General features: G+C 40.7%; 1 protein-coding gene across 1 annotated transcript in view; it reads right to left on the bottom strand.

Annotated features, from left to right (window-relative positions):
- Nucleotides 1–1,087: 1,087 nt before the first annotated feature.
- The window catches only part of LOC148011374 (uncharacterized), a 32,555-nt gene continuing 11,492 nt past the window's right edge, over nt 1,088–22,150 (bottom strand). Inside the window, exons 3-6 of the mRNA XM_087670651.1 lie at nt 17,426–17,557; nt 17,118–17,262; nt 16,799–16,897; nt 1,088–1,310 (exon numbers count right to left, since the gene is read on the bottom strand). Coding sequence (XP_087526777.1) covers nt 1,179–1,310; nt 16,799–16,897; nt 17,118–17,262; nt 17,426–17,557 — 508 coding nt within the window. The 3' untranslated portion in view covers nt 1,088–1,178. The remainder of the gene's footprint in view (nt 1,311–16,798; nt 16,898–17,117; nt 17,263–17,425; nt 17,558–22,150) is intronic.

The raw sequence follows: 22,150 nt of genomic DNA, 5'->3' as shown, positions 1-22,150 counted from the left end.
ATTGTATGGTGGTATTGGCAAACATGTGAAGAAAGGTAGGTGGATCTTCTAAAGTAGATGTAGACTAACTTGATCAAATTCACATTGAATACTAATGACAATCAAGAAACAATCTATGAATTTATCTTGGGATTATTGTTTCCTATAAAGTTACATTGGGATGGTTGTCTTGCCATTAATGTGAAGTTGGAATGTTGTGGTGGCTTTACCAAAAGGTTTAGACTATTGAAGTCCTCAAAGGACTAGGTATGGTAAGGGTTAAGAGTGATCTCCAAGAGATGTGTGATTTTGGGATGTTCTCTAAGTGCATTAGGGATTGGTCCATGAAGGGCACTAATCAAAACTGCTAGATTTGAAATGGATGTGGCCTTGCCACTAGAACTTGTATAGGTGGAGGTAGCTAACATGGCCTTCACATGGATAATATCAAGATCCAAATGAGAAAGAAAAGAACTTGCAATGCATGGATCTTGATGTCAGGAGGTAGAGGTGCATGAAATTTACATGGATAATAGAATTAAAAGTCTTTTAGATGATTTTTCAAATGTAGATAGATAAAAAGAGACAAGGTTGAGAGCTAAGATCTAGCCAAGGTGAGGGTTTGTGCCAATGAGGAAACATACAAGATGCAAATTGGATTATTATAAATCTTGAATACCTTAACATTCTCTATATGCATTTCTCTATTAAGTACTAATCCCAAGTGGCAAGGCTATCTAGACGGTTATGAAGATACATGGTTGCTTTGGTTAAGGTATCATGAGCTGAGTCTAAGAATGCATTGAATCAACCCAAATAGTAGGGGGCTTTGGAGCTCAAGGTGTTCTTAATCTAAATACTTGCAAGTTTTATATGCCTCTTTGTTGAACTCCTTTTTAAAAGGCATTCGGAAAAGTTTTTGGTACTCCAAATGGAATCTAAGTCATTACAATTCATCATATATATAACATATTGAATAAGCTATAGATTCAATGCCACTTGGGATGCTCATTAATGAATATGAATTTGATATTTTATGGTCAAATTATATATGCATGCTAGTATTGTTTTTATCACTTCTTTATTCCACGCGATTGACTTGAAGCTAAAGAAGCTCCATAATATATTAATATTCCCCTTTACTTTTAGAAATTAGATGATTGGCTTCACAAGCATATTATGAAAGATTCTTTTTACTTTCACATGATTTGATTAGACCAACCTGAAGCTAGAGAAGGTGTTCCACAAGCACTATGTATCTCTATGAATTGCTCTAATTTTTCATCAATTTCAACCATTCTTAAAGCATCTTCTCCATCTACATCAAAGCCCTAGCATGCAAAGATATCAAAAGTATGAATAAGAATAAGGACAAAATGATATTTTCATTATGTGTTTCTAAACACATGTACATAGGTAGAGGTAAATGCACGTGTGTGCGTGCGTGCGTGCATGCGTGTGAGTGAGTGAGTGAGTGAGTGAGTGAGTGAGTGAGTGAGTGAGTGAGTGAGTGAGTGTGTGTGTGTGTGTAACATCTACTTAAAGGCCACAATCTCTCCTCCAAAGCTCTATGATACTGTATCTAGATCTAAGCAATTTGTGCTTCAAATAAATGTTGATGCTCTATATCTAGATAGTTCGGGGTTCCTATCAGCCTTGATTTTCTACAACCTCTCTACTGTGAGGCCCTGCTATATAGTGAATCATATAGGAGGAGCTTCAAGAAATTGGTGATACATGCCTAGGATCTCCGGTTCTATGTTTGAGGTCCCCTTCAATGCATCAATAACTCCATGAAAAAGAGGCCAATGCATCTTCAATCAGGATAGTCTATTACTAAGTAGGCCAACACTATGCTAAACCCTCTCTAAATAATCAATGATATCTTCCCTATCTCATTGTGTAATGGGTGTTTATTATAGTGCTCTTTTGATTCAATCTCTAGAAATAATGCATACTTAGCATGTTCTGTTAGCCATGTGTTGCTCTATTTGCCTCAATCTCAAGGGTGTGAAATAATACTTGTTAACCGTTAAAAGCAAAAAAGAGTGCAATTTATCAATATTCATTTACATCCTTTAGATTGCTCCACAATAATGTAGGAACCATCATCTACAATGTGCATAAAGTGGTTGCATGATCAAATTTAAATGTAAATCACAAAGCACTTGCACTATTATTTTGTAAGTAAAATCCAAGAGCTAGGCTAGCTTCTATGCAATTTGTATTACAAATCGGACTCCCAAAGATAGAGAAATATGCTCTATCTAATTTCAAACTGGGAAGAGTCATAGACCTTAGGGAAGACATGCAAATAAGGAAAGGCAATCATGTGGCCACAAAATAGACTAGATGCCCAAAATGGGTGGAAACCCTAAAATCCATATATAAAAAGAATGAAAAAGAATAGAGAAAGCTATTCATGTGTGCAAACTTTGGGACTCTTTGTACTTTCTTTTCTTTTTGTGTTTGTGTGAGTGCGAAGGAGAGGGAGAGAGTGAGTGTGAGAGTGAGAGACTTGGTAGAGAGGAGCTCTTGCCATTCTACTATCTCCTAATCCATCCTTTCATGGTGAGAGGTAGGATCGAGTATGTGTGTGTGAGCCTGAGTGAGAGGGATGCATTCAGAAGCTCATCTCACTCCACTTCTCTCCTTCTCCTCTTCATATTGCATGCAAAGATGGACATGAGGACGTGGATGGAACAAAGGGGCATCATGTGGATCATGGAGTATTGCTTATCAAGGCACACAACTACAAGGGAAGTAGGTAAGTACACTCTCTACACCCGAAGCTTTGAGTCAATCTGTTGCAAAAGTGGTAGATTTATGCTCATAATAAGATCCCACATGTGAGTAGGCAAGGTGAGAGGTAGTCGTTGACTACATGCAACTTGTGCTTGAAATGATAAGGATTGCATCTAATGGTCTCGACATTGAGCTCATGAAGCACAACAATTTGGTTCCATTGCCGAGACATAGGATACTACGGCCATGAAGTTACTTACATGCTTTGCATCACAAATTAGGAGGTGGTACACACATGTTTCTCTATTGGATAACCTTCTCATAAAGGAGGAACTACACATTACTAGTCGAGTAGGCCAAGGAAATGTAGTACTCCATGTCATTGCTTATATAATGGTCTTAAAAAAGGTCCACAACATTACACTCCAACACAATCTAACTTCTACAATCGATTTATTCTTAGGTGGAGTAACATCATCATATTCATTCATTAGAATTGTTGTACATAACAAAATTACTTATATTTAAAAAATCCATACCCATCACACAAACAATACCCCTACATTGCTCAAAACCAGTGCAATATTTTTTTGTGAATGGGAGGAAGGGAAGCAATTAACAAGAGAGCTGCTAACAAGTCTAGAACTAATAAGCGGTAAAACTTCAAGTCAAAATTTTGACATTTTTAGAATCTTAATTCTCTTGAATACTGCATGTTCTCTCAATTTTTATCAAGTGGATGTAGACAAAACAAGTGACAAGTGATACACTTGAGCCTAAAGTGGACATCAAGGAAACAACAAGCCAACAACTTTTAAGAAACTCATGAACACAAGAAGGTTGAAGACAAGGATGTGTAGGATGCTTAATTTACCTCAAGGACATACAAGAAGAAAGTTGATATCATGGAGCTAACTTTATCAAGCACAATCCATTTTGATTGTTACCTCAAGTCCTCTACTACTTTACTAAGAAGTGCACTGGCTTTTTACAAATTTCAATCCTCTCTCAAACTATGATTCTTCATCCCCAATAAACTCTCAAGCACTTAGGCTCATGTAGTAATCATTTCTACAACAATGTTTGTCCAATGTATACACAAGCCAAATCTTTACCATGATCAGTCTTTCAAACCCTAAATCTTTCTAATCTCTTTTGTAAGGTTATATACCTCATTATATGGCACTTATTATTTATTATTTTTTAAAGAAAAAAAAGGTAAATATACACTCAATCACAACATTGCACCTATGCACTTAATTAATGAAAAACATAAAATTGGTGCACGGTTCAAGATAGTTTCAATGGTCCCCTAAAACCCTAATTTTTGGGACACCCTTCAACATCTATAAATAGACAAGTTGCCCACCGTTCTACCTAATCCAGTTTGTGTAGGTTCTCACACCTCTACTGTATTTTGTCCATCTGCCATCGCCAACTCACAGACTGCCTTCTCCACTCTGCATTTGACACTCCAATAGCCAAACGACAATTGGTGGGATAGCCCATTCCAGCTCTCCAAGCGTCCTTCTGCAATCAGTATTGGCCCCTCCCTTCACTTGGCGGTAGTTGACAACGATCTCCATCCTCCTGGCACTTGCAACATTGATGCATTTGTAGCTTTCTACTACCACCCACTACATCAAGATCATCTACTACTATCGCCTTAGTCTTGTTACCCATCGATGATCAGATTTTGATGTTTTCCTTGTCTCTGCACTCCGGCTCATAGTCATTGTACTTGGGATCCATCTCTAGTGGATATTACTCTCCAACACTCCATTGCTCTGCCCTTGGGCATTCTGTACACTCCTACATTCATTTACAACATTCATTCACTTCAAAGTTTATTCTCTCTATGTTTGAGTTTTGAGTTATGTGTTTTACATTTAGTGTTTGAGTTTTGCTTGTCACTGTCTAAGTCTTTGTGTTTCAGTCTTGGCCATACATGTTGTGTTTCCTCACTGCAAACCCTAGTACATCTTCACATGGTATCAAAGCCAATGCTCTTCTAAAGAGTATCCTATGGTGATTGTGGAGGCTAGTCTTTGTGCAAGACTCACATGCAACTCAATTCTAACTCATAATGTCTCACCCACCTTCTTCTAGGGATCCTATGATGCCCTATTAGGCTTCTCCATCATTGGAGGCTCTGACAAAGCATTATGGTTGGGAAGAGGAGGTAGAGACACCTTCACCTTTACCATCTTCTTCTTTACGTTTCGGTAATCTTATACATAAATAGTTTGAGGAGTACTTGCACATTATATACGATTTGGTTTACAATCCAACGAGTGCTACTACTCCATCTAGACTGATTGGTGAGATTGGCCATCTCTCTGGATCTTGGAGAGACCATGACATTCGGCACATCTAGTGATCCATCTTCTTCATCTCAACTAGGTCTTATGTCAGGTTTGTATAACCCTTTTGAGTCATATGAGCAAAAACCATCTCCTGTTTTTTCTTTTGGTGTGCAGGATCTAGATGGTTTTTAGTATGTTAACTTTAATAGAGGAGACTCTCGAAGCAGATACTCTTCATCAGGTAAATCTCTACCATCTATTTCATTGCAGCAAGTAAACTACACTTCTCAGCTTCCTCCCATCCCACCACTATTTTCTTCACATTCTGATCTATTTACATCTTCATTCCAAAACCTTGGATTACACTCCACTTCAACCGAAAGCACAAGTACACTTGGGATTGAATCTTCCATCTCTGCTCCTAGCACTTTCTCTTTGTCCATCCCACAATCTACCTACCCCCATTCAGTACACCTCTTGGTGCATCGTTAGGACAAATGCCACCCTTAACATTGTACCTTCCACATACCCCCACTTTTCCACATCTATACACTTTGGGACAATTGTGATGGGCATACCCCTCACTACCCCTGGACACTTACAACCTCCCCACGCGACCTTTTAGATGTAAGGATATCCATCCTTTGCTTATAGACTATCGTTACACATCTCTTGGGTCACTTCTATGCATGGATTTCCATCCTCTACTCCATGTGTCACTATCCCTCTACCCTAGGCTCCTCATATGGTTATCATGATGCCAGGAGGCATATTCCATGGTGGATTTTGTCAGGTTTTGCGACGGATTCCATAAAATTCTATTTATTACCGGGGCTCGTATACAAGGTGGATTTCTTGTGCGAAAAGTTGATGGGGACGCTTGTCCGTATGATTGCCAAGATGCATTTTCCACAGTGGATTCCGTGAGGTTTTGCAATGGATTCCGTAAAATTATATTTATTGCCGGGGCTCGTACACAATGTGGATTCCTTATGCGAAAAGTCGATGGGGACGCCTACCCTTTTCGGGCATTTCGTTAATTTAATGTGCAAGTGGGTGATTCCATAGCAGGTGATTCCGCAAAATACATATTTAAATTAATGGATGTTTATGAGTTTAGAGTGCGCACTCGTAATAAATTAAGGTTAGGACTAAGTTCTAACATATTTATTTATTTGGTAGCTGAAGATTGCTAGGTATTCACTTTTGTCGGTTTAATTTTATTATTTTCTAACAATTGTGAATGCTTTAGTTGATGTGTAGAGCAGGTGGCGGTGGCACTGGGAAGCACTGGGTGATAGCGTGTATTCAAGTTATTTAGAAGAAATTATCATTTTTGATGGGGACGCACCTTAGGCGTGGAGCCAATATTTATTTTGAAACGCTTATTTATTAAAGCGCTTGACATATATTTATTATTTTGTATGCGCATGGGCGCACGATTTAAATATTTGTTATTGAACATTGTATTTGGGCACAACCCGACTCTTTGGGCGCCCAACTGCTTTATTCTTTATTTGGACAAAAGCAAACACAAAATCTAAAGCGTGCTAATTGTAAATTTGGGCTATTTTTTAGCTTGGAGATGAATAATATATTAAATACATGCTTTGTGGAGCGCTCACCCAAGGCATAGGGGGAGATTGTACCCAATTAGTCTTTTTGCTTCATGTCGTGCAAATTTTCTCTCTTGGTTTTTGAGCAAAAAGTAGAGTTCTTTGTTCTTGGGGACCTTTCAGCACTCACTACGTACGCATACGTACGCATACAACATCCGATTTGTGCACCATAGCATGCCCATCCAATCCACCCATGCCCACATTTGAAACCACTATGCACACTTCTCATATGCATGGTGGGCACTCTGGGATTCCTTTCCAAGTGTACCCCCCTTCCCCACTCTATCCTCCCTATCCATCCTACCCCCATCACACACCTTCTCTATCTTGTAGCACTACTACTCTTGTTGCAACGGCCAAGAATGCCTTCACGAATAAGACTCATTTTAATGGGTCAAATTTCACCAGTTGGTCAAACTTCATGCAAGAAGTGCTCAAGGACTTTGGGATCTCGTTGTTGGTACCGACTCTATGTTGGTTAGCTCACCCTAATGACATCAATCAATGGAAATCTTGCAATGCTATAGCCAATATTGAGTTAATGTAGGAGTTGCTTTCTGAGTTCCACTCTCAGTTACAACATTTTCCCCTTGTACATAAGTGTTGGAGTCATCTCATTAACCGCTATGCGACAAAGATCGTATTCGACATATCAATCTCTATTTTAAGCTTCAAGATTTTTCCATTAAGGAAGGGGATGATCTGAAAGTCAAGTTGGTCGAATATTAGTGGTTACTCGCCAAGTTTGCCACTACTGGCTCCCTAAAGTTAAACAACAATTAGGTCACATCCTTATTAAATTGCAGAGTAAATATTTCCATTTAATCCAACACATCATCTCACTACCTAGATTACTAACTTTCTACGAGTTTGAGTGTTAGTTCTTGCATTATACGAGGGTATATGATCAAGTCCACAAAAAAGCCTCCACATAGCCTTACTCAAAGGGGCGAGGGTTGGTTGCCTCTTCTTCGGAGGGAAAACCAATGGTGGCAAAAACTTGCAAGATGTGAAGGCAAGCCAAAACAAGCATGACCCCCCTTTCTCCAATGAAACCAAAGAAACACAACCTCTTTGGCAAAAATTTCCTAAGAAAAGTACGTTTTGCATACACTACAAGAGGTCGAGCCATGTGGACAAGAAGTGTCATACCAAGACTCAAGGTCTCCTACATAGAAAACCATACCAAATTAATGTGACTATCTCTACTCCGACCAGCCAATCCAGTGGGGCTATGCCTCCCACTATTACACCATCTCCTCCATCTACTTGAGAGGCTATTAGACATGTGGCATGCAGACAGCCTCAGCAACCTATCTCTTCACTACTCTTGAAGGATTAGCTGATTGGTCTGCTAGTGGCTCACCTATTGTACTTTACATATCCATTCCTAGGACGTGCATCTTCTAGGATCACTTCCTTGCCTCACTATATATGATGGTGGCCACACACACAGCGTTTCCCTTTTTAGATTTCTGCTACATACTTACATATTCATTACATTGCACTTAGCTTTGCTTTCCTTTATTTTTCAGTTTTACTTTTTGTCTCAATATTCACCTCTGTGCTTGCAAATTACAATATCTTTCACAGAGTTTTGTATCTCAATGTAGGGCTAACATGCAGGTTTGTATCAGTCCTTCCTGAGTTGGAGACAAGAGTTGTGCACCGTTCCTTTCATGGTTCCATCTACTAGGATTTTTGCTCTTCTATCAACATGGAGGTCTCCCCTCCCGCAGCAGCAGATCGTGCAGCAACTCTCTTGATGCTAATATGGCAATGGCTTCTATCCTTGTTATTCTAGTAGGAATGCTTCATCATCTTCATTGACATGGTTCCCGATGTAAAGATATGCTACAGTTTGCACTGAGGAAATACATCATGTATGACCAATACTAAAACACAAAGAGTAAGATAGAGACAAGAAAAACTCAAACCCTAAAGGTAAAATGCAAAACACAAAACACAAAAACTCAAAACTCCAACACAGAGACAAACACAGAGAGAAGAAACTCTGAAGTGAATGAACAATGTAAATGAATGTAAGAGTGTACAGAATGCCTAAGGAAAGAGCAATGTAGTATCAGAGAGTGATGTCCATCGAAGATGGATCCCAAGTGCTATGACCACCAGTCAGAGTATTGAAGTGCAACTTGCAAGAAACACCAAATACCGATCACTAGAGTGTCAGGGAACTAAGGTGAGAACAGGAGAGGTGTTTGTTGATGTAGACCACTTGCTGGACAACAAAAACGTAGGCACTGTAGCAATCACCTGGTGAGAGAGATAGTAACAACCTGTCACCTGGCACCAAATGCTAAAAATGCAAGCTAATTAGGTGCTATGATGACACAAAAAATGGAGACCTCAAACCAATAGGGAGATAGCTAAAAATAGGCTGCCTAGGGCTCCTCCTAGGGCTAAATATATTGATTGGTTGTAGTTGGTGATGGCTGGGCAACAAATGGTGGGTGGTTGATGGCTAAAATTTACACGATAGAATGAGAAACCTGCACAAAAGAATAAGATTGAATGGTGGGCATCGTGCATTTTTATAGATGTTAAAGGGTACCCCAAAAAATAAGGGTTTTGGAAATCACTGAAACTCTCTTGAACCATGTACAAAATTTGTGTTTTTCATTAATTAAGCATGTGTTGGGACTATTTAAAAATGCTAATCACTTGTAAAGCGTATTTTAGCTCAACATCCCCTCTCGTACCCAAAACTAAGCCTAAAAGGGAAGGCTTGCAATGTTTACCCCAAGGCGTTTCATCCCAAAGCAACCAGGGCATCAGACAAAGGATGCACATCGGCTGCCTAGTGGCCTAGTAGGACTACAAAAGCAATGGTTACCTTACCAAGGGAGTCCAAGTAGTCACCCTAGAGAGAATAGGGCATCAGACAAGGATGCTCGTTGGTTGTCCAGTGGTCTACCAAGCCCTATAAAGGCAGATGGAACCACATTGAATGTTTTTTTTTTGGGTGAAAAGAGAATTTTAGGAGTGGATGCTGATTAAGTAATAGTGACCCAAAAGATGGGTGTAGGGATAGTACACCCAACACATCACAAAATGGTACAAGCTTACCCAACCACTCAAGGATGTTGATGATGAGATAAAGGTGATGAAGTATCATGTGAAGAAGAATGGTAGTATAATATGCTACATATTGAAGAATGCTCATATAGCAAGTGCCACTTGGATAGTATTTCTCATGGAAAAATTATTCACTAGCCCAAGCATCCTAGTACAAAGATGATGAAATCATGCAATGCATAGGGAAAGGTGCAACAAGAGGGAAAAGGCCGATTGGGAAGATGAGTGCTAAAACCTGTAGAATACTAAGAAGGGTAGCAACCCTCTCTCAAATTAGATGTCAAAGAACCAAGAGGAGCTTGAGGATGTTGGTCTTCATGTGGTACCGAGAACCATGTGGAGAAAGATGATGAAGCATCCCTACTCAAAGGGCAAGGATAGAAGTCACCGCCATGATAGCATCAAGAAAGATGCTACACGATCCCACAAGAGGAGAAGCCTCCATGCTGGTAGAAGAGCATAACTCCAAGTAGATGGAACCATGAAAGGAATGGCGTGTATCTCCTACCTCCAACTTAGAAAGGACTGGTAAGCTTACATGTTAGCCCTACATTGAAATACAAAACCCTGCAAAAGAGATCAAAATTTGCAAGCACAGATGTGAGTAGTGAGATGCTCCAAAAAACAAAATTGAAAACAAAATAAAAGAATGCAAAGCTAAGTGCAGTGCAATGAGTATGTAAGTATGCATTAGAAGTCTAAAAAGAGAAGGCTAAGTGTGTGGTCACCGTCGCATATGGCAAGGTGGAAAAGTCCTAGAAGGTGCAGTGGATGTCTTAGGAATGGATGTGTAAAGTGCAATAGGTGAGTCATTAGCAAACCGATCAGCCAATCCTTTAGGAGTAGTGAAGGAGGTAGGTTGTTGAGGCTGTCCGCGTGCAACATATACAGTAGCTGCTGGGGTAGATGAAATAGATAGCACAACAACATGAGGTGTAGCCCTACTGGACTGGCCAGTCGGAGTGAAGGCAGTTGCAGCAATCTGCTATGGTTTTCTAGGAGGAAGACCTTCGGCTTGAGTACGATACTCCTCGTCCACATGGCCCCCGACCTCTGGCAATGTGTGCAAAATCTATTTTTCTTAGGAATGTGTTGCTAGAGGGGTCATGTTTCTTTGTTTCTATTAGAGGAAGTGGTGTCACCCTTGTTTTGGCTTGCCTTCACATCTTGCGAGTTCTTGCCAATGTTGGTTTTTCCTCTTAAAGAAGAGGCAACCAACCCTCCCCCTCTGAATGGATGTGGATGGAGGACTCTTGTGGACTTGATCATGTAGCCTCGCATAACACAAGAATTGACACTTGAACTTGTAGAAGGTCAGCAATCTAGGTAGTGAGATAATGTGCTGGATAAAATGGAAGTATTTGTTGAGCAACTTGTTCAAAAAGAACGTGACCTGATCGTCATCTAACTTCAAGGAGCCAGTAGTAGCAAACTCGGCGACGAGTAATCACCAATATTTGGCTAACTTGACTTTCAAATCATCTCCTTAATGAAAATTTCCTAAAGCTTAAAATCGAGAGTCATACATCAAGTGCAATATCGAGCTACATAGCGGTCAATGAGATGACTCCAATGCTCAAATGCGAGGGAAAATTGTTGTAATTGAGAGTGGAACTTAGGAGGCAACCCTTGCATTAACTCAACATTGGCTGTGGCATTGCAGGCTCTCCATTGATGGATGTGATAAGGGTGAGCTAATCGAGGGCTAATCGACAAGATCCCAAAGTCCTTGAGATTCAAGCATTTATTGCTTAAAATTCGACCAAGTGGTAAAATTCGACCCGTTAAAACATGTTTTATCTGTGAAGGCATTCTTAGTTGTTGCAACAAGAGCGACAGTGCTAGGAGATGGAGGCATATAAAAAACGTAGGGTGACCATGCATATGAGAAGTGTGCATAGTGGATCCAAATGCGAGCAAGGGGGGAACTAGGTAGGGGCATGGTAACTACCTAAGGAGCCCATGGTGAAGGGATAGGGACACGAGGAGCAAAGAATGAAAATCCCTGCTTAGGAGTGACCCAAGGGGTGTGTGACAATAGTCCATAAGCAAAGGATGGATATCCCTATGTCTGAAAGGTCTTGTGGGGAGTTTGTGAGTGCCCAAGGGTAGTGAGGGGAATTCCCATCACAACCATCCCAGAGTAAAAGGATATGGTAAAGTGGGGGTATGTGGAAGGTACAATCTTAAAGGGTGGCATTCCCCCTAACGATGCACCAAGAGGTGGAGTGAATGAAGGGTAGATAGATGGTGGGTGAGAGAATGAGAATGGTGGGTGGGAGAATGAGAAGGTGTTAGGAGCAAAGATGAAAGATCCAACCCCCCCTAGTGTGCTTTGAGCAGAAGTAGAATGTAATCCAAGATATTGGAATGAAGATGTGAGTAGATCAGAATGTGGAGAAGATAGTAGTGGGATGGAAGGGAGTTGAGAAGTGTGTTAGTTGGTCAAACAAAACAAATGATAGAGATATACCTGATGAAGGATATCTGCTTCGAGAGCCTCCTCTGTTGAAGTTAACATATTGAAAACCATATGGCTAAACAAGAGAGGGTTTTGGCTCATATGACTCAAAAGGGTTACACGAACTTGATATAAGGTCTAGTTGAGATAAAGAAGATGAATCGCCAAATGTGCCAAATGTCATGGTCCCTCCAAGATCAGAGAGATGGCCAATCTCACCAATCGGTCCAGACAAAGTAGTAGCACTCGTTGGAGGAGTGTAAACCGAACTATATGTGATGTGCAAGTACTCCCCAAACTCTTCATCTATAAGATGACCAAAATGAGAAGAAAAAGATGGTGAAGATGAAGGTGTGTCTACCTCCTCCTCGAGACCATAATGCCTTCTCAAAGCCTTCAATGATGGAGAAGCTTGATAGGGCATCATAGGATTTGAAGAAGAAGTTGCCAGAGACATTATGAGTCAGAATCAAGCCAGGTGTGAGTCTTACACAAAGACTAGCCTCCACAATCACCACAAAATACTCTTTAGAAGAGCACCGGCTCTAATACCATATGAAGATATGCTAGGGTTTGCATTGAGGAAACACAACATGTATGCCAAGACTAAAACACAAAGACTCAAACAGAGACACACAAAACTCAAACCCTAAATGCAAAACGCAAAAACTCAAAACTCAAACACAAAGAGAAGAAACTCTGAAGTGAATGAATGATGTAAATGAATGTAAGAGTGTACAAAATACCCAAGGGCAAAGCAATGCAGTATTGGAGAGTGACGTCCACCGAAGATGGATCCCAAGTGCTATGACCACTAGTCGGAGTGTAGGAAATACGAAATATTGATCAACAAAGTGTCAAGGAACTGAGGTGACAACAGAAGAGATGTTTGCTGATGTAGACCACTTGCTAGATAACCAAAACGTAGGTACTACGGCAGTCGCCTGGTGGGAGAGATGGCAACAACATGTTACTTGGCACCAGATGTTGAAAACATAGGTTGATCAAATGCTATGATGACGCAATAGATGGAGACCTCCAAACACTAGGGCAATGACTAAAAACAAACAGTTGCCTAGGGCTTGATAATGATGGGCTACAATCATTGATCGTTGGGCAGTAGATGGTAGGTGGCTAATGGCTAAAATCTACATGATAGAGTGAGAAACCTATACAAAAGGATAAGGTTGAATGGTGGGTAGATTGTCTATTTATAGATGTTAAAGGGTGCCCCAAAAAATTAGGATTTTAGGAGACCACACCAAATTTGTGATTTTCATTAATTAAGCATGTTTTGGGGCTGCTTAAAAATGCTAATCAACTATAAAGCATGTTCTAGCTCAACACTCAGCACCATACGAAGATTGATATCTTCAAGCTCTTCTTCCTTCTTCGGCATCAACATTCAGGTTAGGAGTGGGTTCCTACCCTTTTCTACAAGTTTTGGCAGTTGTCTTGAACATTGGCCTTCTCCCCCCTTGTTGTACCTTCCCTTATGCATCACATGATTTCCTCATCTTTGTACTAAGTGTTAGCAAGATTGTCAGCTCATGTGTGAGTCTATGCATGCTAGATGGAATGGGCATTTTAGTCTATATTTTATGAATTATTTTAGTGATTTTTGTATGGCATTTGTGGCATTTTATGCCAATCAAGCAGAATTAAATGTTGGCGGATCAGCTGCCATATTAGGCATATTTTGGGCCTATTTATTCAAGGGCTCCTCATTCGGTCATCATCATTCTTCACATGGTCTTCTTATTGAAGAGAGGAACTATTGCCAGTGCCCACATAGCCAGTGACTCACTATTGTATATGCCATTCTCGTGTTTGGTATATGGATTTCATTTCCAGAGCACATCTCTGAGATCTCTTCTTTTGATACCTTTCTCTTCTATCTTATGTTTAGCAATTTTTTTAGCACTAGTCTATGCTTCCATTGCTTCACCACTTCTGACACTAGGCACTTGGACAAGTGAACAATTTTTCCATGAGGGACACTGTCCAAGTGGCACTGCTGCATAAGCATTCTTCTGCATGTAGTATACTATGCATCCCATTGTGCACAGCATCCCTGGACAATCCTAAGCTATTTCCACTAGTGGATTATACCACCATCCTTCTTCACATGATACTTCATCACCTTTTGCCTCATCATTGACATGCTCAAGTGGATGGGTAAGCTTGTACTGTTTTGTAATGTGTTGGGTGTACCATCCCTAATCCCATCTTTGAGGTCACTATTACTTAATCGACTGCCACCCATAAAATTAACTTTTCCATGACAACCACCCAAAACAAAAAGTTCAATGTGGTTCCATCTGCCTTTGTAGGACTTGGTACACCACTGGACATCCGACGAGCATCCTTTGTCCAATGCTCTATCCTTTCTAGGGTGACTATTTGGACTCCCTTGGTAAGATAACCATTGCCTCTGTAGTCTTGGTAGGCCATTGGGTAACTGTCATGCGCCCTTTATCCAATGCCTTGGGTGCTTTATGGTGAGACGCCTTGGGGTAAAAATATTTGGCTCAGTTTTAGGCCCAAGAGGGGATCTTGGGCTAAACACACTTCACAGAGCTGATTAGCATATTTAAATAGCCCCAAAATATGCTTAATTAATGAAAAACACAAAATTGATGTGTGGTTCGAGAGAGTTTCAGTGGTCTCCCAAATTCTAACTTTTGGGGCAGCCTTCAACATCTATAAATAGAAAGACTTCTCACCATTTAGTCTAATCCCATTTGTGTAAGTTCTCGCTCCTCTGAAGCATTTGGTCCATCTGCCATCACCAACTCACAGACTACCTCCTTCTATCTACGTTTGATACTCCAACAACTAAGCAACAGTTGATGGTAGCCCTTCCCAGCTCTAGGCGTCCTTTTGTTACTATTAGTATTGGCCCCTCCCTTCACCTGGCGATAGCCGGTGACATTTGCAGCATTGCTGCATTTGTAGTTTTTTGTTGCCACCCACTACATCAAGCATGATCCACTGTTGTCACCTCACTCTTCTTACCCTTTAATGAACAACGTTTTGGTGTTTTTCTTGTCTTTCGCACTCCGACTGACTGGTGGTCACACTGCACTTGGGATCCATCTTTGGTGGATGCCACTCCCTGACACTCCATTGCTCTACCCTTGGACATTCTATACACTCTTACATTCATTTACAACATTCATTCACTTCAGAGTTTCTTCTCTTTGTGTTTGTCTCTATTTGAGTCTTGAGTTTTGTGTTTGCATTTAAGGTTTGAGTTTTGCTTGTCACCGTCTAAGTCTTTGTGTTCCAGTCTTGGGTGTATATGCTATGTTTCCTCAATGCAAACCCTAGCATATCTTTATAAGAAATCCCATTACTTAAAAGGAACAATTTTACAAAATAATTAAGAAATCCCCTGAGATCCACAGGGCACGCCATGTATGCATTTCTAGTGATGGCAATTAATGGTGGTATTCTACTTCACAACGGAGGAAGCAAAATTAAGAACAACCGGAACTGCGAAGGGTCTATGTTCTAGGCCACTAGATTGCCCCCATCTAGTAGTGGTTTTGGAGGTTAAACCCAATAGGGTGAAGACTTCCATGGGTGCTGTGCATGATCCATCTACCACGGAATTGGATCAAGGGCCAGTGTATCAAGTAGGGACATCCTAGAACAAAATCCCTTGTGGTGAGGGATTTTGATTGGGATTTGTGCATGCATTATAATTTACTATGCATGCTGGTTTCTATAATGAAGGAATGTAGTATAAGATGAAAAGGAATCATCTACCTGCATTGTATGTAACGATGTTAATGAAACTATCATCATATGCAAGTTTGCTCAACAAGTGACTCCTTTGAGAAGGCTTTGTTCTTTGTGAAGGAAAGAAGGTGGGCCCTAAGTTATAGTGTGCTGATGATTTAAAATAACTTCAAAGAGAAAGCATAAACAACCCTATCTAGTTAGTCCGATTAGATCCTTTGATGTGTTTAATCTTGATGGATGGAGGCTCTATTTTAATGTCAAAGGCCTCTCTTGTGCTAGGTTCTAAGCATCTAAAGTCATCCTTGGCCGAGGGTCTCTAGAAGTCAATGACGCCCTACTCCCCAAAATGGTATCTAGGTGGATTAAGGAGGGTGGCTAATTACACCTTACATGATATCAGAGCTTGTATAGCTTACCCTCACAAAAATCAGTGTGTTATTTCCTCGCAGCCTGCCACATGTATCTGCTGTAATTTGGGTTTGCCCTTGGTGTTGGAGGAGCAGGGTGACCGCATGCACAGGAATGCCAAAAATGGAAAGCGGGAAGAGGTCTGGTGGTCTAACACCTGGCAAGGACTACAAATCTACAGAGGGGCTCAAGTGGGTACATGCTAAACGAGTCTATGAAGGATGAAAGTGGTACAAAGCTAAAGACCAAGAACTGAAGACTAGAGAGACTTACTCAACTAACGTAGGGAAAACACAAATCAGGTATGCCAATAAAGCAGCGATGGTTGGATCTGCCCACCAAGAAAAATGCATACAATAAAGAGAAATGTGTTGCCATATGATTTTCAGAAGAGAAAACAAGCCATATAATTCTGCAGAAGGTAAACAACAAACCGTTGAGATGCCAGATGATGTGCTATTGCCTTCAGTTGTGTCTTCCTCCATAGCATCTGGTCTCATCAATAGATCCTCAACAAGCAGCTCCTCTTCTTCCTGGTTACATGTTTCATATTAGTACCACCTATTCTTCCATACAAGAGATCAAATGTCTATAGTACTTTCTGCACCATTAGCTCCTGGAGCTTTTTCAGAGATTACAATTCATCGTTAGAACAAATACAATCAAAGGGCAGACCCATAAGTCATCATTCAATCTTATGAATAGGGCTTATAAAGCCAAGACATCCTTCCAACCATGTAATTATATGCATACCGTGAGTGTAAAGTAGCGTGCATTTGGTCCAAGCCTTATATTGCGAAGCATGTGTTTTTCATGATTTTGAGAAGTTTGCATAGGATCTAGCTTGTCAAGTGTTTTCTTCAAAAGCTGTTGCCTTTTCCATTTCTTTCTTTCATCTCTGTGTAATTTGCAGGTAAGGTTGTACATGATAAGGCAATTGTATCCACAAAAGGAAATCGTCTTTATAGAAGTTTTAAGTAAACTCGACATTGAGTTCTATACTGAAAGCAGAATAAATGCTACAAGACTGTAAAGCATCAATGTGAATGTCTCTCCTTCACCTCAGACATATCACAGCTAATGGAACCCCTTTACTCCCTCCTGATAATGCATATCTAGAAGAGCATGTTGAAGGTCCCTGGTTCTGTTCCAGTTGCTGGAGTTTCATATCGAGTTTCTGCATGACTTCGAATCTGTTCATCAAGGCATTCCACCTCATCAGGCCGCAGCAGAGTTCAGCATACAACAGGAAGAATGAATATTTTGTACAAAAAGAAGCCATTCCTAGCAACTTAGGACCACTTATCAAACAACTTCTCAGTTACTTGCATAAGTACTAAAACACCCAATGGCAACCAAAACTCCCTTAACACAGTGCACGATACAAGAGACTTTTGGTTGTGTTTCTTCGTGATATGGCCTTACTCCTCCCGTGTCTTGCCCCCTTTCTATGAAACAAGCCTTTTTATGAAAATTTGGCACACTAAGGGTAAAGAATCATTTGCTTATCATCCTTCATGTGGTTCCCAAAGCCTCAAACTTGCCAAGATGACACAAGGTGCAAGGTTGAGCAATAAGGATGATAGACCTCTACATGTCTTCCAATTTTTCAGTAATCCTTAGAATTCTTCAATAGTCCATCGAATGAGAAACGCTAATTTCAAGTGCACACACTAATTCTTCAATAACTATTGTAATACGCGTCCAAAATGTCTTAACAGTCCTATAACTTAAGAGACAAAGACAAATTTGATATTTTAAAACTGCTTGATTGCCTAAAATAATGACTTGAGTGTAGTCATGTGCAAAGTTAGGGAATGCATAGCACATCCACTAAACTAGTTACTAGATTGAACGTTTATGAGCCTACTGAGATTGGATTCCATCAATTCACAGCTTGTCACCTTGCTGCTAGTGACAAACTTGATATTAATGCAATAGAATATAGCAATATCAATATGAATTCAACAAGGCACTAATTGGTATATTGAATTTATTGTTGCCAAACAGAATTGCACGTCTAATTTGTAGGTGAGTACATCCCCTCGTAAATCATATTGCAAACATCTTTCTCCTCTACTAGAATAGTAGGAATGTGCTTCACCTTCTCCATCTCAATCTTGTTCACATTCACCTACTTTGGCTCTATAGTGTAGGAGGATCTCTCAATCACACAAATGCTGCAATGATATCTCAACTGGGTTGTCTTCAATTTGTTTCTTTCCTTTGTATGAGACAATGGCCCCATGTACTCGAATCATAGTTGCCACGAGTTTTGGAAACAGAGAAATGGGAACCCATTTCAGAGTCATGAAACAGAGTTTCAGCCTCAGCCCAAAATGGCAAAATGGCAACTTGAAAAATATAAATATAATATAAATGTGTGTGTGTGTGTGTGTGTGTAGTACACTATACAAGCTACTACTTTAGCCTTTACATAGTTAGACACTTACATTGCCAAACATAAACATTAACTCACTATGTAGTAGCCATTGGTTGCAAAAAAGAGTAAAGAGTTAGAACTAGCTTCATAGTTACACAAACAAGTCTTTGTGCAACTTCATGCATTCTCTCACTATAGATGGCCACAATGAAGAGAAACATGCAACAAAAGTAGAATTGGAAGGCTAGAAATGAAAGTTGAAAATAAATATATGTTGCATGTCAACCAAAAATGGAAACATGGACGGATAAAATTCAAGGCCTACCCCCAAACAACAAAACTTTTATAAAAAAAAACCTCCCAAAAGAAAACAGGGCAATCCCAAAGCACATTTTCAGAGTTCCCAAAAAAATTCCACTTCCACATTTCTGTTTCAGGGGTCCAAAGCGTCATTTCAACAACTATGAATCTAATTCCTCTCAATAGGACCCACACACAATTGTGAGATGACATATGAATAGGCACGAATTTTCGGTATACAAAATTAGTAAATATAAACTAAAATCAAGCATAAGCTAAAACCATGTGCATGACAAAATTTTCAACACTTCTGTATATTCATTGGCTACTGATCAATGTTAAGGCACAATTTCTATACTTTTCCCACCAACAGATTAGCTAAAGCTAAGTCTCTCACAACTCAAGAGTGGGACGTCCAACTAAAAGACTGGCAACGAATCTTTATGAGATCCTACTCAAAAATATAATGATAGGAACATCTCCATCAATCCACTTGTTGAAGTATTCCTGCAACTCCTTTTCAAGCTCTTTACTTGAGACTTGCTCTTCACTATGCCACAAAGGGATGTAGACAATGTGTAGCACCATGGATTGATTTGTGAAACCAATCAACTCCTTTTCCATACTACACAAATCTCTTGCAACCTATAGCAATTGTAAAAATTCCCATATGTCTAAAATAGCTTTCTTTTATACATAAAATAGCTAGAGATTTAAGTGACCTATGTAGTTTGTACAAGCAACCTACCTGTCTAAAGAGAAGTGAACATTTCTATCTAATGTCTCTCCGATCTTGTCCATGCACCCATAGAAGAGGCCTATGTGAAGAAATGGCAAGGTTTACAATGGAGACAACAATGTGTCTTTGATAAACTGGTAGTAAATGAACTCAAAAAAATAGGGAATGCAAGAATATGATGATGGATGAAATCCAATGACGATACAATGATGAAAGAATATGATGATAGATGAAATGCAATGACCTCAATCCTTCATGTCTCTAGGACTACGGTGAGAAAAGCCAAGGAGTCAACGACACCGGAGTGGCTCAAGCTAACTACATTGTCCTAGAGCTGGCGAAGTATGGAGATGGGTAGCAACACCGATGGAAGGAGAAGAGACGAAGATGATGACACTATCATGTTTGATGAAGGGTGGTAGCATCTCTACACGATCCTCCAAGGAGAACGCAACAGCCTTCAGATGAAGGGCAGTACATTATGGCAGCAGTACAGGGAGAGAAATGCAGTTCTCCGAGTAGCAGGATATTGGTGTAGACTTTGGGCAGTAGAAGGAATGACATGGGCAGCAGCGCAGGGGGAGAAACGAAGTTGTTTGGGCAGTAGAAACCCAATGTCAGCTGGCTGCAAGCAGCTTCATGAATCAGCTGATGACGATGATAATGTTGTTAGCAGCCTCCCACTGTGTGCAGCAAAGTGCAGGGTGCAGGCCTGAAAATGCACGCTGCAACAGCTCCAAGCCACGATGATGTGGCTGGCAGCAGGGCAATAGGCTGAGCAGGCTGACGATGGCTCCTCCGAGGCAGGGCAGTAGTCTAGAAGGGCGGCACCTCCAGAATGAGGGTGGCAGCTCCTCTTGGGGCCACCAACAGTAGGGGAGAGAAAAGACCCAAAAAGGAGTGATTTGGAGAGAGAGAGAGAGAGAGAGAGAGAGAAGTTCGGTAATCTTGTACTTTTTTCGTACATATTACGGAAAAAAAAAAGAGAGGAGTTCGTGCACTGTTGTGGGGGTACTCCAGATTCCAGCCCCAATCTGTGCAAATTTCAGGGAGAGATAGTTGCCCTGCAGTTGTGACCTGTCCTGTGCTGCAGTCGTCATCTATCCTGCAGGTGCATGATCCTGGGCTGACTGCTGTGCAGCCCTGCAGGACAAAGAGAGACAGGCAGACGTGTGGTTCTGGGATGACTGCTGTACAGCCCTGCAGTGAAGTGCAATCTTCTGCAAACTGTTGACTCCTTAGCTAGGGTTAGTGACTGTAGACAGTAAGGTATTAGCTATGACAGACTTAAATAGTGTTTTTATTGATCAGGTAGTGGAGGCTTTGGAACCTGACTCTGAGGCTGATGAGGGGGAAGAAATGGTTCCCTGTACTGAGACGATGGTACCATTCTCTGACGTTTGGCCATGTTCTGATGTTTAGCTGCCATTTAAACCTAGCAAACACACTTCTGACACCTCGATTACAGATTTTGAAGACCCCTTGCAGTCAGAACATCACGTGCACTCTTATGCATAGGTTACTTCTACTCTTGAAGAATCTCAGGATTTGGACTGGGAACACCTATTGGAGTTCGCCACCACATTGCTGAGTGACTGTGTCCAACACAATCGTGAAACATTTTCTGATCAGGATAAGGATAATGTCTTGGATGCTACTGTGAATATGAAGACTGTGTTGCATTCTTTTTCAGCATTCTATGGCGAGTTATCCTCTTCTTCACAGGTAGGATCCGGCTACTTTCTTGGATCTGTCAGTGGTTGCAGTCAATGTTGCAGGGGGATTGGGTGGATGAAATTTTTGGGGGACCACAGGGTTTTTATGTTGTGATGTTAAAATCAGCAAGGTATCATGATAATCTCCTGGCAAGATTGCCCCTGTGTGTTAACCTCTGCTGAAGGATGCTATGGCAGCTATTGGCACTGTCTTGGTTCCACCCAGTTTGAGGGCTACAAATTGTAACCATATGTGTTGTGGGATACTTCTTGCAAAAGGCCTAACTAATTGCCTTTGAATCATCCTTGAATGCCTGCACTGCATTTTCACTTGAAATGGAGCACTTTTGCCACACATTCTTTCTCCTGAGGAAAGTTGGGGCATTTATGGACGAGTAGGAAAAAATGCAGCTCCAGATGCCTCAGTTGTCGTGGTTGAAGGCCCTCAGGATCATGAGGGCCTTCAACCAGGATGATTGAAGGCCCTCAGGATGATGAGGTCTCATGGTTGAGGCCCTTAGGATGATGAGGCATCTATGCAGACAAATGTGAATAAAGGGAAACAACCCATGCAACCTGCAGACCAACTTGAACATGGCTGGTTCTAAAAGAGGCAAAAATGCTAATGTTGACATGGTAGCTACTATGC

This window comes from Lygodium microphyllum, chromosome 28 (assembly GCF_053477565.2).
Source record: "Lygodium microphyllum isolate KBCC chromosome 28, Lygodium_microphyllum_v1.1.10, whole genome shotgun sequence".
NCBI lineage: Eukaryota > Viridiplantae > Streptophyta > Polypodiopsida > Schizaeales > Lygodiaceae > Lygodium > Lygodium microphyllum.
This window is presented reverse-complemented; position numbering and strand designations above follow the sequence as displayed.